Consider the following 15,139-nt stretch of genomic DNA (forward strand, 5'->3'; position numbering starts at 1 on the left):
GATTTACAATATAAAGATTGAAAGCCATTTAACTGAGTCAGAAAGGTTACGCCAGCTTTTAATGCGTTTTAAATAACCTACTTCAAATTCACCTCCTTATTTCGCCCAGATCTGCCTCCCATAGCATCCCCGTGCAGAGGAACCTGGATTCATCTCATTCCTATCGTGGAAAGTAACTTCAACACAGGAGTGAGCCTGACCTTGTCTCCTTTCCAGAGCCCTGGACTGAGAAAGCCCTGGCCCCTCATCATAGAATCACCAGGTTGGAAAAGACCCTCAGGATCATCGAGTCCAACCATTCATATCAAACACTAACCCATGTCCCTCAGCGCCTCGTCCACCCGTCCCTTAAACCCCTCCAGGGAAGGGGACTCAACCCCCTCCCTGGGCAGCCAAACATTAAACCCCGATGCCAAGCCCCCACCTGGCACAAGCAGCATCTCTCCGAGAGAGAGGCAAAGGAGAGAAGAAAGAGAGAAAAGAAAGGAGCAGAGGGGGAAGAAACTTTGCTGCTACAGAGACAGGTCTGTCACTGCACTTGGAGGTGCAGCCCCTTGCCAAATGGAAGGGTTTTTTTAGAAGGTGAAGAGATAATGGTGTATTTATTATTAGCACAAAAGCCACTGATAAGCCTTGCTTATGTACAAGAGAGAGCAATCACCTGCCCACCCACGCTCGCAGCAGCTCCTCGCTGAGCAGCCCCCAGCTCACCCCATCCTGCCTCCTTGGCTCCAGCACATCCCAGGCAAAGGCAGGTATCCCTCGAGCAGGTAGGGATGCAGGCAGCACCCCTCGGGCCCCTCTCCCCCAGGATTCGGGTTGTGAATCCAACCCCCTTCACTCCAGAAGGGGGAAGGCAGCCAGCCCAAAGCCCCAGCTCTCCTCCCAGCTCTGCCAGGACCCTGCGGGATCTGGGTGGCACTTGGCTCACCTGCCTCAAGCAGATAATTTGAGGCTAAGAACTTCCCCGGTGTTTAAGTGCTTGAAGATGCTCAGATGAAGGAGAGAGCACCAAAGTACAAGAGGTTTGCTTTCCCAGCAAACTCCCTGCCAGCTCCTTGCCTTGGGCGTCGTCTCTTGATTTTTCTGGGAGGTATTTTGGTAAAAAAAGGGTATAAAAAATTCATTTCTTGGCGTGCAGTCCTATTCAATTTACAGCCATCATTTCCAGGCAAAAACTAAGATATAAAATCCCCTTTTCCTTAAAGCTCCTGGAAGGTACAAAACAAATACACAAGTAATGACCTGCCAGCACCACGCTTGGCTTCAGGCTGCTTAATAACCACCTGCAAGTCCCAGAGGCATTTCAAGACTCCATCTCAGAGCCGGAGGCGAGAACTATCAGATTTAGTGCCCTTAGCCCCTGGCTTCAAACATCTTCAAAAGAGAGACAAGGCAGAGGGGGTTAAGATGAACCAAGCAAGGTAACTGCTAAGGAAGGCTTCCCAAAGTGGTGCTCATCCTCTAAGACACAAGACGCACCACGGTTCCTACCATATTGACAGTGAGGAACTCATCCCCAAAAATAGCCTGATGTGAGAAGGACAGATGGGAGGAGACAAAAAAAGAAAGTAAAGAGGGGGAGAAGGAACGAGCAAGAGGAAGGGGAAAGAGAGAGGAAGACGCACGTGCCTTGCTTGCAAACATGCATGCAAGGAGAGGGCAGCCAACCTCCCCAGAGGGCACAGGGGTGACCCCAGGGCAGGGACTCGGGTCCCCAGCACCCTTGGACCACAGGATGCTCAGCAAACTCTGCTGGCAGGGACGAGGCAGAGCCACCGACTGCTCCAGGTACACGCTGCCAGCTGCCCAGAGGTGCCACAGGCACAAACCCTCCTGTCTCTGGCAGCAAAACGTGCCACCCAGCTGCCTCCTCCCCACCAAGCGGCACCTCGAGGGGCTCGTGTTGAATCACAGAGGTATTTTTTAACTTGGCGTTCCTCTGCAAAACCTACACCGCAATTAAAATGCACAAAGTTAGAAACAAACAAGGAATGGTGCCAAAAGAAAAGCACTGTTTGCTGCAGCTCCTGTGCTGCCTGCAGTTACCTTCCAGAAAGTTTTGGCTGTCTCAAAGGGGCAGGCACTGCTAAGCCTGGGCTCTGCCTGTAGGGCAAAAGGGCCCTGCAGATGCTGAGGCTCCATCTCCCTCTTTTGGTAGGAATGGTTGGACTCGATGATCCAGTAGGTCCTTTCCAACCTAGTGATTCTATGATTCCCTGCTTTTCTTAATGAGCTAAATGATTCCCTGCGATCCCCTCAAGCGACTGAGCCTTGCGGAGGAAGGACTGTGCATGAGCTTGGAGGTGGGATGCGAGACGCGGCTCCATCGCAGCCCTGCACAATCCCGCAGGCTGGGCTGGCAGCTGGTGCCCGCTCCGAGGGTGGTCGTGCCTGGCATCCCGCTCTCACCACAAGAAGAAAGCCTCCACTTGAGGAGGAACGTGCTAATCCCCATGCCCTGATGGAACCTGACCTGGGAATGAGGGTCCTAAAATAAACAGAGCAAAAGCCCAACTGCGTGTTTCGAGTGTAGGCATCCTTAGGTTAGGCGCCTCGTCAGCATGTCAGCACCTATATAGGGCACTGAGAATTTCAGCAGCGCCTGCGTCTCACCAGCAGCCGTGGGAGGAATGCTCAGCACTTCCAAAACTCAGCCTGGTCCCCGCAGGCGCCCGGCTGCAGCGCTGCCAGCTCAGGGGTCAGCATCGCCCCACGCCCAGCTGGGTGCTAATGCTTTCCAGCAGAGTGTGGCTGGGGACAGGCACCACCAACACGGGACCGGTCACCAAAACACATCCAAAACTCACAAGAGGGAGCTCAGAGCTGAGCCCCGAGCGGGACACAGCAAAGTGGGTCTTGTCCCCATGCAGAGGAGCGGGTACAAAACAGGGAGGAGGAGCAGAGCTCGAGGACCATTCCAGCACATCTCCCAGACAAGCACAAGAATCAGTTGGGCCAAGCCCCTGCGCTGCATCCCGGGATGAAATCTTAGGCTGTGTTTACGAACAGCTCTGTTTAGTGTGAAGGATGCCAGCTGTCAGCTCGTTGTACCGGCAGCCAGGATCTGGGATCGCTTCCCGTTCATCGGGATCAAGCGGTGCATTTGCATATTGCCCTTAAAACAGAGTTCAGCAATCGAGGACACGCGGCAGCGCTGCCATCACAAAGTGCACAGAGGGTCTGGCACAGACGCAGAGGTCACCCCACCAAACCACCTCAATACTCCCACCTTCAGCATTTCTCAGCTTCTGGTATGAATCCTGCTCGAGGACAGGGGGTTCAGTCCTTCCAGTGGAGAACAGTCCCGGCAAAGCAGGGCTTGGAGGTGGCCAGGTATGGACTGACCCAAGCCCTGCAGCACAACCACCCAAGGAAACTCCTTTTGGAGGGTCAGGAGCAGAATTAGCAAGGCTGGACCATGCATGTTGGCAAGGGTTGGAGGCAAACCTCTCTCAGAAGCCACTGCCACAGCCTGCACAAAACCACCTCTCTGAAAGCTGAAGTGGCAAACCAGCAAATGCTACTCACTGAAGACAGGGATACGTCTCCAAAAGCTCTTTGTGGGGAAAAAAAGTTTTGTTAAAGAGAAATAAATTAGCTGTTCACTTATTGTTTCCCCACTGGAGAGGATTCAGCAACACAGCACAGCGACGGTTCAACAGGGGAATTGTGCCCGGGTGATTCTGGGTACAATACCGAGACCATCACCGTGAAACCCACCTGCTAGGACAAAGCGGTGGTAAAGGTTTCAACAGACCTTTCCCTTGGTCTGTTTATGTATGAACATCACAGGCAAGGAAAACTCATTTAGCAAGACCTGCTTGTTAGTGCCTGTTGCCTTGGGGGAACAAACATCGATCGGTCAGAAATTACATTTTCAGCCACCTTTGAGTGGCTTCCTCGTTCTCCAAAGTGCTTCACTTTGGAGAAACATTGCGTTAAACTCACCCCAGCAGAGTGCTGCTATTTCTCACTGCACAGACTCCAGCCACCTTGTTGACTGTGTCACGGCTGAAGCAAAGTCCCACTTATTCCTGCCAAAAATATCTCCAACTGAGAGACAAGGCGAGGCTGCGGGAGCTGGGACCACGCAGCCCGAAGGAGAGAAAGGGAGGGAAGGATCTAATTGCTGCCCTCTGCTACATGATGGGTGAGGTGTAGTCAGCCTTTTCTTGGATGCTCACAGTAAAAGGTCAAGAGAGAACAGGCACAAAATGCAGCAAGGGAAAAATTAATCCCCCTGAGAGCTATCAAGCCCTGAACCAGGCACCCAGAGCGGCTGAGAAAGCTCCAACATGGGAGATGTTCAAAACTTAACTGGCCTGGTCCTGAGCCAGCTGAGCCAACTTTAAAGTTAGTCCAGCTTTGAGAAGGGGTTGGACCAGAGCCCTCCAGAGGTTCCTTCCAACCTCAGGGCAGGGAAAGGACATACAGCCCCCGGCCCTCCCAGGGCTTCAAAACCAGATATCTGAAGGGTATGTTTATAATCCCTTAAGAGTATCAGTGCACCCCAGGGCCATGGTCAGAGCTTCCTCTGCTTCCAGCAGGGCTGCAAAAACAGACACGATTACATTGTAAAAATGTTTGTTTGTGTTTTTCAATCCACATCTCCGGTATTACGGAGAGATCACCAGCCCATGAAATGTGATCCAAACACTGATATTTACACATCCTTATGCCTGCCGGCAGCTTCATCCCAAACACAGAGCTGCTCGATGGAGAGCACAGCATTTGCCTTTTCTATGACTTTGTTTCTTACCACATCCTTCTCTTTCACATTTCCACTCCTCCCCATCCATCACCACAAGCCCTACAGGACAAACTTGCCTCCAGGAAAGCCTAGGTCATAGACCCAAACTTCATGGTTTGCTCTACCCTCATGATTGCTGCATGCACGGACAGCTTCAGTGCCTCTCTGGAGCAGCCAGGAGGCTGCATCCCCTTCTCAAAGCAGTCCCTGATGCACAGAAGTAGCTCCAAGCATCTTCAGTGAGAGCTATTTCTACATGAGCAGCCTGGGTTGGTCCATCCCACCCACAGCTCCCCATCCTGAAGCCCAGGGCTAGCCCTGAGCTCCCCTTTTTGCCTCCAGGTGCAGGACAATATGTCTGTAGAGTGGTTTCTCTTCAGACTAATTCAAATGCTTTCCTCCTGTTTTGTCTAAGAATCCCTAAGCTTTGAAATCACGCAATGACCGAGAGTAAGGAGCAAATACAGTAGGTGAGAATAAACTTCACTGGCTTCAGTTGTCTAGAGAATTCATTTGCATCCCTGAGAACATCCTGTAACACAGCATCTTCTTCCACCATCACCTGGTAATTTCACTCCCAACTCCCAGTGACAATTGTCGCCGCTAACTTGATAATGCTGCTTGTGTCTGGCTTTGGAGGAGACGAAGCGTCTCAAACACACTATTCATCATCTCTGAAGCAATCTTCCTGCCTTTGTTGCTTGCATATGCAGTGAAAGAGAACTGCACACATCTCAATCTTAATTGCCAACTCAATTGTCGAGAAGCAGCACGCAGAGAAGAAGACAAGCCCAGCATTTGGGAATTTAGACTGCAAGTGGCAGCTTGCCACACTCTGCCCGCTGCCAGAGGAGCGTAGAAGTGTTCTCATCAACTCCTCTACCTCTCACCATCACTCCCTTACAATAAGACTGCAGCAAAACACTTGGAATTCCAGTGAAACCCATGGAACTGGGTTCTTTTATAAAGCCCTAAGGAACCATGGTGCGTTCTGCATGCTTGGGCTTCTGGTAAGGGTCCACCTAAATGCTATGGCTATGCAATTTTTAAAACTGTTGCCCCTGGTCCCCGAGGCGTTCAACAACAGCTGATTAGCAGTGGCTGGGACGTGTTTGTAAGAGCCCCTCAGTTGCAAGTAAGAGCCTTTTCCTAGCCCCAGCACATCTGGATGTGAACATCCTGGCACTGTTATGAGGGGTACATCAACTAACTGAAAGGCACAGGGAAGGAAGCAAATTCATTCCAACGGCTTCTCTAACAGAAGTGTTCAGGACGTGCCTTCAGAGATGTAGGTACCTCCAGAACAGGTCAATCTTTTATATCTCTTTGAAGCAATGAAAGGAAGACATGAAAAGAGAGCAAAAGCCATCTGATCAACACTGGGAGCAGGTACAGATTGCTTGTCAAAATGTGTTGCTCAGGGATTTAGTTCCACTGCACCCACATGATGCCCATTTGCAGCTTTTCACATGTTTAAGCCCTTGCCTCAGGAAGCCAGAAGGCAACAACCCACAAGATCCATGTGTCTGTTCACTAGAGAACCAGCATCAGTGCCATCCAGAGAGTTGACACACCAGATATTACACCAAGACAGGTACTCTCAGTTCCGCAAGTACACCAGGACTCTGCCTCCCAGACCTGAAGAAGCATGTGCCCAGCACAGCTCAGCACTGGGGGAATGACCACGCCGATCCCTCAACACACACCTCCCTCCTCACCCTCGCCAGTGGGGACACCACCTCTTAATCCTAGCTTGTTGCCACCTTCCCCCCAGCCCACCAACAAAACACACCAAGATACTGAGGCTGAAGTGGTTAATTCCTTCCAATCTAAAGCCAAACAAGTAAAATTCACCATGAGCAGAAGCTTTCCTACAGTGCTGGTTTGCACTGGAAACCAGAGCTAGAAGCAGCGCCAAATTACATCCCAGAAGATGCACAGTACACAATCACAGGTGAGGGAATTTTTTCCAAAAAGGAATACAGCATGGATGAGCTGAAAGGCTGAATAGACAGGGGAAAAAAAACCCAAAACAAAACAGAAAATGGAATGAACAGCACAAGAGCTGAATTACTGACATATGCATCCTCATCATAACTAGGGGACCTGGCTTCTTCTGAAAGAAACTGTAATTCAAGTGCAATTTTATCCTCCTGAAAAGCAGCTCATTTCTTTCTGAACACATCAGCTGTGTGTTTGCAGAGAGAGGCTGCAGCATTCTGAATGGTAGCTTTTTTTATGTGTGTGTGCGGTTGTAAATAAATTATTCCTCAGATGGGGGATTGAGCATCTCTTCTTCCATGCAAACATGGTGCTTATGTACAGTGCAGCGTTAGCAGTGTAAATAAGCTTCAGTCTTAAACTGCATAGATAAGGTGCAGTGCAAGTTAACAGTGTTGTGTGGCAGCCCCACAGCCTCAGAGCTGCCATCCAGACATGCTTTTGGCATATAAAAAACAAGAAGCACTTATGAAAAATTTAAAGGAACTAAATTTCTTCTGCTCCAGCTACCTATTTCATAATACAACTTTGGAGCCGGTGTGGCTCTTTTAACATACCTATCAGAAAGATTTGATCCACCACCCCTCCAGCCCACGGTAGCACTCATCCTTTCCCTCTCATTTAAAAGATAAAAGGTGCTGCCTCCCCCACCCAGCAAGCCCCATGCACCACTGCAGTCCTGCAATACCTTTGTCCAACATCGCTCCCCAAGGATCCCATCCTCCGAGCCGGTAACAAGGGGCTCACCCCATGGACATCTTCCGTGGTCGCTGGTGGGACAGTTTTCACATGGGCATTGCTCTCGGAAGGGGAATTCTTCAGCTTGGCTCTTGCCATCCAGCGAGCTTTGGCTGCCTCTGTGACTTCCTCCTCTTTCCCCCCTGAACTCTCTCATACATAGCAATCCTCACCGCATTCAGTTTAGAGCTGTCGGCACGTACCATCTCCTTCCGTCTCCAATCTCCCCACTCCCGGCTGCTCAGTGGAACAATCCTGCCCTGTACATTTATTTTGGTAGTGAGGGGAGTCAAGGCAAACTCTCTGGCCTTGCTGCTGCAATGAATCTGCTGCAAAACAACCGAGAAAGCATCCACAATGCAGAAATCTCTGAAATGGCTTTGTTTAGTAAATAACGTAATTGCCTTGGCTGCCTCCTTTAAAAAATGATTGTGTTGCTCTTATCACCACAAGCAGAGCAGGGTCTGAGGGATTATTTTTTCCCCATCCCTGTTTTTCAGTAGCAACGTGAGGGGGAGGAAGCTATTTTATCTCATTCCTCCGTGCAAAGAGCAGCGTGTGGACTGCGTGCCAGGGAACAGACTCAGCATGCTTGGCTCACAGACACAAAGCAGCAGAGCAAGGTCCCCTCCTAAATGCACCTGCTGTGAACCGAGAAGAGAGGAACTCACTGGTGCTTCCCCCCTTTTGAGCTGCCATCAGTCACGGGGGCTCAGTCACTGCTCATCTGGCCAGAGAGGTGCATGCTACCTGTCCCAGAACAACCCAGCTTTCCCTCTGTAGGTGAGAACAAAAACCTGCTGCTCTTTGAACACACTCGGCATTGATTTCTCAAACGAAAAAGGGAATTCACTGTGGCCAGGGGTGTCCTGAGCAGGAGCAAAACCCCTGAGTCATCCACGTGGGACTGGAAAGCGGGATCTCCTGCATCCTGCCCTCTTTTTGGGATGCCACTAGCCCATAGCTGTCCAAGCTCCTGCTTGATAGCAACCCTCAAAGTGGGGCATCTTGAAGTGGACCATGAGGGTATCACATGGCAGTGGGACGGAGCCGCGGGCCAGGGCACTGGGATCAGCACCACGGACAGCGGAGCCGGGCCCCGCCCCATCGAGCACCCCGGCCCCACCCACCAGCACTGCCCCATAGCAACCCTACACTGACCTATGGCAACCCTACACTGCCCCACGGCAACCCTACACTGACCTATGGCAACCCTACACTGCCCCACGGCAACCCTACACTGACCTATGGCAACCCAACACTGCCCCACGGCAACCCTACACTGACCTATGGCAAGCCAACACTGCCTCATGGCAACCCTACACTGACCTATGGCAAGCCAACACTGCCTCATGGCAACCCTACACTGACCTATGGCAACCCTACGCTGCCCCATAGCAACCCTACACTGACCTATGGCAACCCTACACTGCCCCACGGCAACCCAACGCTGCCCCACGGCAACCCTACACTGACCTATGGCAACCCAACGCTGCCCCACGGCAACCCTACACTGACCTATGGCAAGCCAACACTGCCTCATGGCAACCCTACACTGACCTATGGCAACCCTACGCTGCCCCATAGCAACCCTACACTGACCTACGGCAACCCTACACTGCCCCACGGCAACCCAACGCTGCCCCACGGCAACCCTACACTGACCTATGGCAACCCAACGCTGCCCCACGGCAACCCTACACTGACCTATGGCAACCCAACGCTGCCCCACAGCAACTCACCGCTGACTTATGGCATCCCAGCACTGCCCCTCGACACACTGATGCTGCTCCATGGGGTGCCAGTGCTGCCCCACTGTATTCTTTAAAGACTAAATTCACTGTCCGATCACCCGCAAGGCATCGTGATATGAAAAGCAATGCTCTACTCACTGTTTCTCATCCAAAACGGGTACATAAAGGCAACTTAATCCATGACACAAAGCAACCCCTGGCTGATCTGGGAAAAGAAAACAACTCCCTGCTTCCTGTTAACCAAACCCTTGTTTCCCTATTCAGAGTATTATTTCTTAATGAGATATGTCCGTAAGACATACTTTCTTTTATCATTTTGAAATGTAAAATGGATAAAAACCCACAGCCCATTTACTAATGTGCCGGCTTTCAGCATACATTTAATATCTCCTTTTGCCTAAAAATGATTCATTAGCTCAAAGCATTCATTTTCTAGCAGCCATTCCTTTCTGCTTCATGGTTCGCTTCAGCCCCTTCTTCAACTTATTGCTCCATATCTGTTTACTTCAGGGTGTTGTTCTCAAGCCTCAGATATAATTACTGCTGTTTGGATCAGTCCGTGCCCAGCTCAGGGCTTGATGAATCCTCCTGGACAACAAGAGTCACTAGGACTGGGACAATAGGGTCTCGCTTTTAGGGAGCTATTTGCAAATTCTACATTGTATTGTTTTCCTAATTCCAAAAGAACATTAATTTCAGGATGGAAGTTTGATATGAAAAGTGGCTTACGCTTAAATTATCATCGCAGCACTAATGCCATCAAGCAGCAGCACTGAACGGAAGTATTAGCGGAAAAAATGGAGAATTTTAATAGAAAATGGAAATTCTCCTGTCATACTTATTGATGGTGACAAAAACCATATAGGCGTTGACAAAAAAAACACATCAAAGAACTCCCTGAGCAACTCTGTTCCTGCTTGCAGGACTCTCTACATGATGACACTTTTTCTGTCCAGCACTTAAACACAAATCAAGACACAAAAAGCAGAAGAGTGGAGCAATCCAGTGCAGGGGCACGAGAAACTGCAAACAGGGCAGCTGGTCTGAATAGCGATTTCCCTTCCAAGCAAGAAAAGAGGTTGGCTGACGTTGAGGGCTCCAGTGAGGATGGATAGTTCCAGAGTTACTCAGACTGCTCAGATCTGTGCTGAAGAAATTCCTTTGCTGTAGATCTGTCAAAAAAATATTCCTCTTCCAGGCAACGCAACATGTTCACTCTTCACCTAAAGACCTAGAGCCCCAGCAGCGTCTCTCCTCCCAAGCCACCTCCCAGACAGACAGCGAGTGCTGTCATGTCAGTAAGAGCAGTTGAAGGAAGAGGAGTAACGCAACACAGAGTTTTCTGGGTCACTGAGCCACCAGGAATGCAGGAGAAGTGCCCTGGTCCTCTCGGCTGGGAGGTGGGACGCCAAGGCACTGATGAGAAGAAAGGAAAAACAGAAATACTTGAGTCGCTGGGTTGTTGGTGGGGCATGTCCTTGTCTGTCAAAGGATAAAGGATCACACGGACTGGACAAAACAGCCTTCCTCTAACTCAGAAAGTGAATGGCTGTTATTTAGGAAAAGATATGGACCCGATGATCCGGTGGGTCTCTTCCAACCTGGTTATTCTATGATTCTATGATATTAAAGAGTAACTGCAGGTTCCCTGTGCTGGTTTTGCCTGTGTATGGCTGCTACCTGCTTAACCCAGAACTCAAAAAACGTAACAGGTAAAACCCATCACTCAGCAACCCCAGGACGCTCATTCTCGCTAGGAAACTGCATGTTCCTAGAAAGAGCCATGGCTTAAAGGTAACCTGAGGCAGAGCTTGGTGAGTTTGCTCTGCAGGGACACGTCTGTGTCTCCTCCCATGGTACCCAAGGGTAGGATGTACATCAAACACCTTGTTTGTACAGCGTGTTCTCCGAGGGAACCCACGAATGAAAACTAACAAAACGCAACCTCGGTAACATCAAAGCCCAACTAAGAATTCCTCTGGTCCAGAAATATTTGTCCGGCTAAATGAATGCCAACCATCTGACCGTGAGCCAGGAAACTGATGTTTAATTTTAGTTTGAGAGCCCATTACAAACTGCTGATTTCTCATTTCAGTGTCTGCCTAATGCAGATACCACTGCTGTGCCGGGGGCTGGGGAGATGGCTGGGAATTGCTGAGCAGCAGTTGCAGGGGTAATAATATTTCTGAAAGTAAGGTTTAGAAAGAAACAGGTTTTTCATCAGTCTTAATTGAATCCACAGCAACTGCTTTGTCAAATATTCTTCTTTTATCTAGGTAGCTTTCAGTCCCAACTGCCAAAGCTCTTTTTAAGCACACATTCAATTTATTGTCAATGAAGCATGACCTAGCCCATTAGAACTACTTGATAAAACAGGAAGGGGTTGGGGTTTTTCTTCATATTCTTCTGGCAAACAAAGCTGTTATGTTGAGACACAACCCAAAAGTGTGAGCGTGCAAAGCCTCCTGGAAGAAAAGCCAGTTTAATACACTTGATCTTGAAAAGTCACCCTGAAAGGCATTGACGATGCAAAGATACTTCAAAAGCACAAAAGGTAACCTCTGAAGGAGAGTATGTTTTGCTAGAAAACACTTGTGCGCACGACCACATCAGCATCACACGAGAAGCTTTAACAACCATGGTAGAGCTGCTGCCTCTGCGGCAGGGGCTGCGTTCATACAAATACTTCAACGGATGCCTGATAATTCAATGGACTCCAAGCTGAAAAGTCATTAAGGCTCATTATTATCTCTCTAGCAACCCCCCCGCCTCAGTTCTGCGGACACACTAGGAAGCTGCTCTAGGAAAATCACATTTCCATTTGAGCTCTCGCCCAGCTCCCAAGGATCAGTGCCCCGCGCAGCCCTTCCCATTGCTCCTCTCCTCATCAGGCTGGTTTGTGTTCATGCTGCTTTTGCCAGGCAGCCCTGACCTCCTTTTATTTAAGAATTCCAAGGAAAAGCAAGGTCCCATGCAATTTTACCACCACAACCACTTCCTACATTTCGAGACCCCAACAAACGCAATAGCATTAATGGCTTAATCAACTTCAGAGCACCATAAATACTTTGACAAATGTTAAAACCTCTCTGGCTCAGCCATTTGCTGACCAGTTTTGCCCTTTAGCCACGAGGGAATGCCCTACATGGTCACCACGCATTTTGCAAAACAGCTTTTTAAACATTGCCAGTGTTTGGAGGTTGCCAAGGCTCATGCACAGCCCTGCAAAAACAACTCCACGCTGCACCGCGAGGCTTCTGCAGTCAGGCATAAAGCAGCACTGCTCAAGCACCAGCAGAACCACCTTCCTTTAACAGAGCTGGCTGGAAATGTCAATATTTTTGAGGAAATTTAAAGTCATTTGTGGTTTTTTTCCTGTGTACTAATCATTCTCTTCCCCAATGGGAAGTTGAAATCACAGAAGATGGAGCTTCTGCTTCCTCACCAGAATATGTTTTCCACTGACACTTTTTTCAGTTAAAATAACAAATTTGCCAAAAAGAAAAAAAAATGTTGATGATCCATCCTCTTTCTTTCTGTAGGACTTGACCCTTCCATCCTCACGGGGTGCTCCTCCACACAGACACTCTCAGAGACCTCATAAGACAGGTCATTCTGTCCATATTTTTGACTATCGATTAGCAAGTGGAGTTGCAGCTAATGAGAGGGTTGAATCCAAAAAGTTTTAGTTCCTTTTACAGTAAAAAACACACCACCAATACATTGATTATTTCAGAGTGCAGAGTTATGAGAAAACATAGGAGATGCTTGGGAATCCTCTCTGAACAGCAAGGATGCATGTATTTATTAACAAAAGTACTTAGAAAATATTGTCTGTATTGATCCGGGGTCAATTTAAAAATTCTCTCAATTTTCTTTCCATTAGCCTGGAGCAGAAGGTCCTCTCTGGCACATGGCCACCAGCACGAGAGCTGGGACCTCGGCTGCAGAGAGACAGCAGATCTTTCTCGGAGTTGAGTTGTGCAATGAAAATCAGAGTTTAAAATACACAGATGATCCAATCCTTCCTGAAGGTTCTAGGGGAAAACCAGGGATGGGTGGTGACTCCTACCTGCTGTTCACAGAGATGTATATCCAGGTGGCCTGGGGCTTCCCAGAAGATGCTCCCCATGAGGAGATGCGAATCCTCTGATCAGCCAGTGGCTCAGTGCTGCCTGAGCGCTGCTCCAGTCAGGTTAGGGCCGGGTGAGCCCTCAGCAGCACTCTGAAATTCAAAGTACTTGCAAATATGGTCTGAATTTATCTCCTGTATCTGATGGATCCCAGTTCCTGCCTTCCCCTCTCCTGCAGTGCCTGGGAGCAGAGGCCCTCAGCAGCGGATTGCCAAAGATAACAGGAGGACTTCCCAGGATTTCAGTTTTCTTTGAGGTGAATCCATGTCTTGGCAGCTCCACAAACAGAACCTGTTATGGGCTGTAAGCAGCAGGGCAGCGACACGAGAAAGCATCTCAATGACTCTCCCACCTGTGCTCACCGTTATTCACCACATGCGTTACCATCACACCAAGAGATCCCAGCCAAAACAAGGCTCTATTTCTTTGAGCTTAGCACAAGAACCCTTTTTTCCCCCATAAGCCTTTTTTCCCCTGCAGTCTCAACAGGGCCAAGATGCAAGAAGGGGAGGTAAAGCAGGATAGAGAAGGAGGAACAAAAGCCCGACTCTCAGTGACTTTGCCCGAGCTTGCTCAGAGGTTACGGCTTCTTTGAGCCCCTCAGCTAAGAATCTACAAGCAGCAATTTTGATTACAGTGTAATTTCTCCATGCACTACGCAGAGCACACCAAGATCATGGGGATATTTGGGAGCTGGGAGAGGTTTCCCAAGGAACGGGGCTCTGAGTGGCCAGAGAGGCAAAGTGCAGCAGGAGCAACACACCTTGGGAGCAGGGTAACAGCAGCCCGCGGCAGTCCCTGCTCACCGAGATCTAGGGCACCAGCAAGTAAACAACGTGCCCTGTCTTGCATGTCTTTTCACTGGTTTCTGTTCCCTCCACACGCTGCCTTGGCAGGGTTAATGCCTTTGCACCACAGGCATTGACGAGTTCCCTGAGAAGCCGTCAGATGGATTCACACCACTGCGAGTTCTCCTTTGTATCTAGGACTCTTTCCTGACGTTTATCTTTAAAAAGCAACACCATTCATAGGAAAAGTTGATTAATTCCACTTGTTATAATTATTCTCACAAATAAAATCCAGCTATTTCCCCCCTGCCTGTGAGCATGGGGGATAATGGTCCTTACCCTTCTCCGTAAAGCATTTCAGTTCCAGGGGTGAGAAGCTCTGTACCCAACACTAAGTGTTATTATTAAATTGTCATTAAAAGCATTTCAGGAAAAGTTCACAAGCTGCAGGGATTTCTCTCATCACAGCAGCTGGCTGGGACGACAATCGGGCTGAGCGGTTACTGCCAAAACCACAAGCCCTCTGGAGAGCCTGAACCCATTCAGGAGTCTCCACTGGAGCACGTTAATTGCAGGTGATGTCACCATCGCAGCCACGTCTACCTTTGGAAGGGTCTCCCTGCTCCATCTCCCACCACAGTGGGCTCAGGGGCTCCATCCCCTCTTCTTTTCTGGAGGCTGCTCAGCACCAACACCAAAGAAACCCAACGGGAGAGGTTGGAGCAGGGGAACACCAACACCTGCTGACAGCATCACACGGCTCTAGAAACCTTTGGGCAACCAGCACAGCAGAGACACTCAAAGGTGCCTGGATGATTAGCATGACACAGGCAGAAATTAATTGGCTGCATTTTATTCCCTCACTTCCCCTATTTAGTCTTGGCAGCAGAATCAGGCAGTACATCTGGCAGCAGCTCATGGCCTCGCCCAGCGGCTCCTCAGCAGAGTTGGGGAGACTCCTCTAGTGAACTG

General features: G+C 49.5%; 1 protein-coding gene across 2 annotated transcripts in view; it reads right to left on the reverse strand.

Moving 5' to 3' along the window:
- Positions 1 to 15,139, reverse strand: part of KCNT1 (potassium sodium-activated channel subfamily T member 1) — an 84,873-nt gene that overhangs the window by 35,904 nt on the left and 33,830 nt on the right. The window contains exon 1 of one of the 2 annotated variants that reach the window (XM_069873349.1): positions 7,443 to 8,018. The exons of the other annotated variant lie outside the window; for it this stretch is intronic. Coding sequence (XP_069729450.1) covers positions 7,443 to 7,591 — 149 coding nt within the window. The 5' untranslated portion in view covers positions 7,592 to 8,018. Of the gene's footprint in view, positions 1 to 7,442; positions 8,019 to 15,139 lie in introns of those variants that run through there. 2 annotated transcript variants of the gene reach the window in all.

This window comes from Phaenicophaeus curvirostris, chromosome 20 (assembly GCF_032191515.1).
Source record: "Phaenicophaeus curvirostris isolate KB17595 chromosome 20, BPBGC_Pcur_1.0, whole genome shotgun sequence".
NCBI classification, from domain to species: Eukaryota; Metazoa; Chordata; class Aves; order Cuculiformes; family Cuculidae; genus Phaenicophaeus; species Phaenicophaeus curvirostris.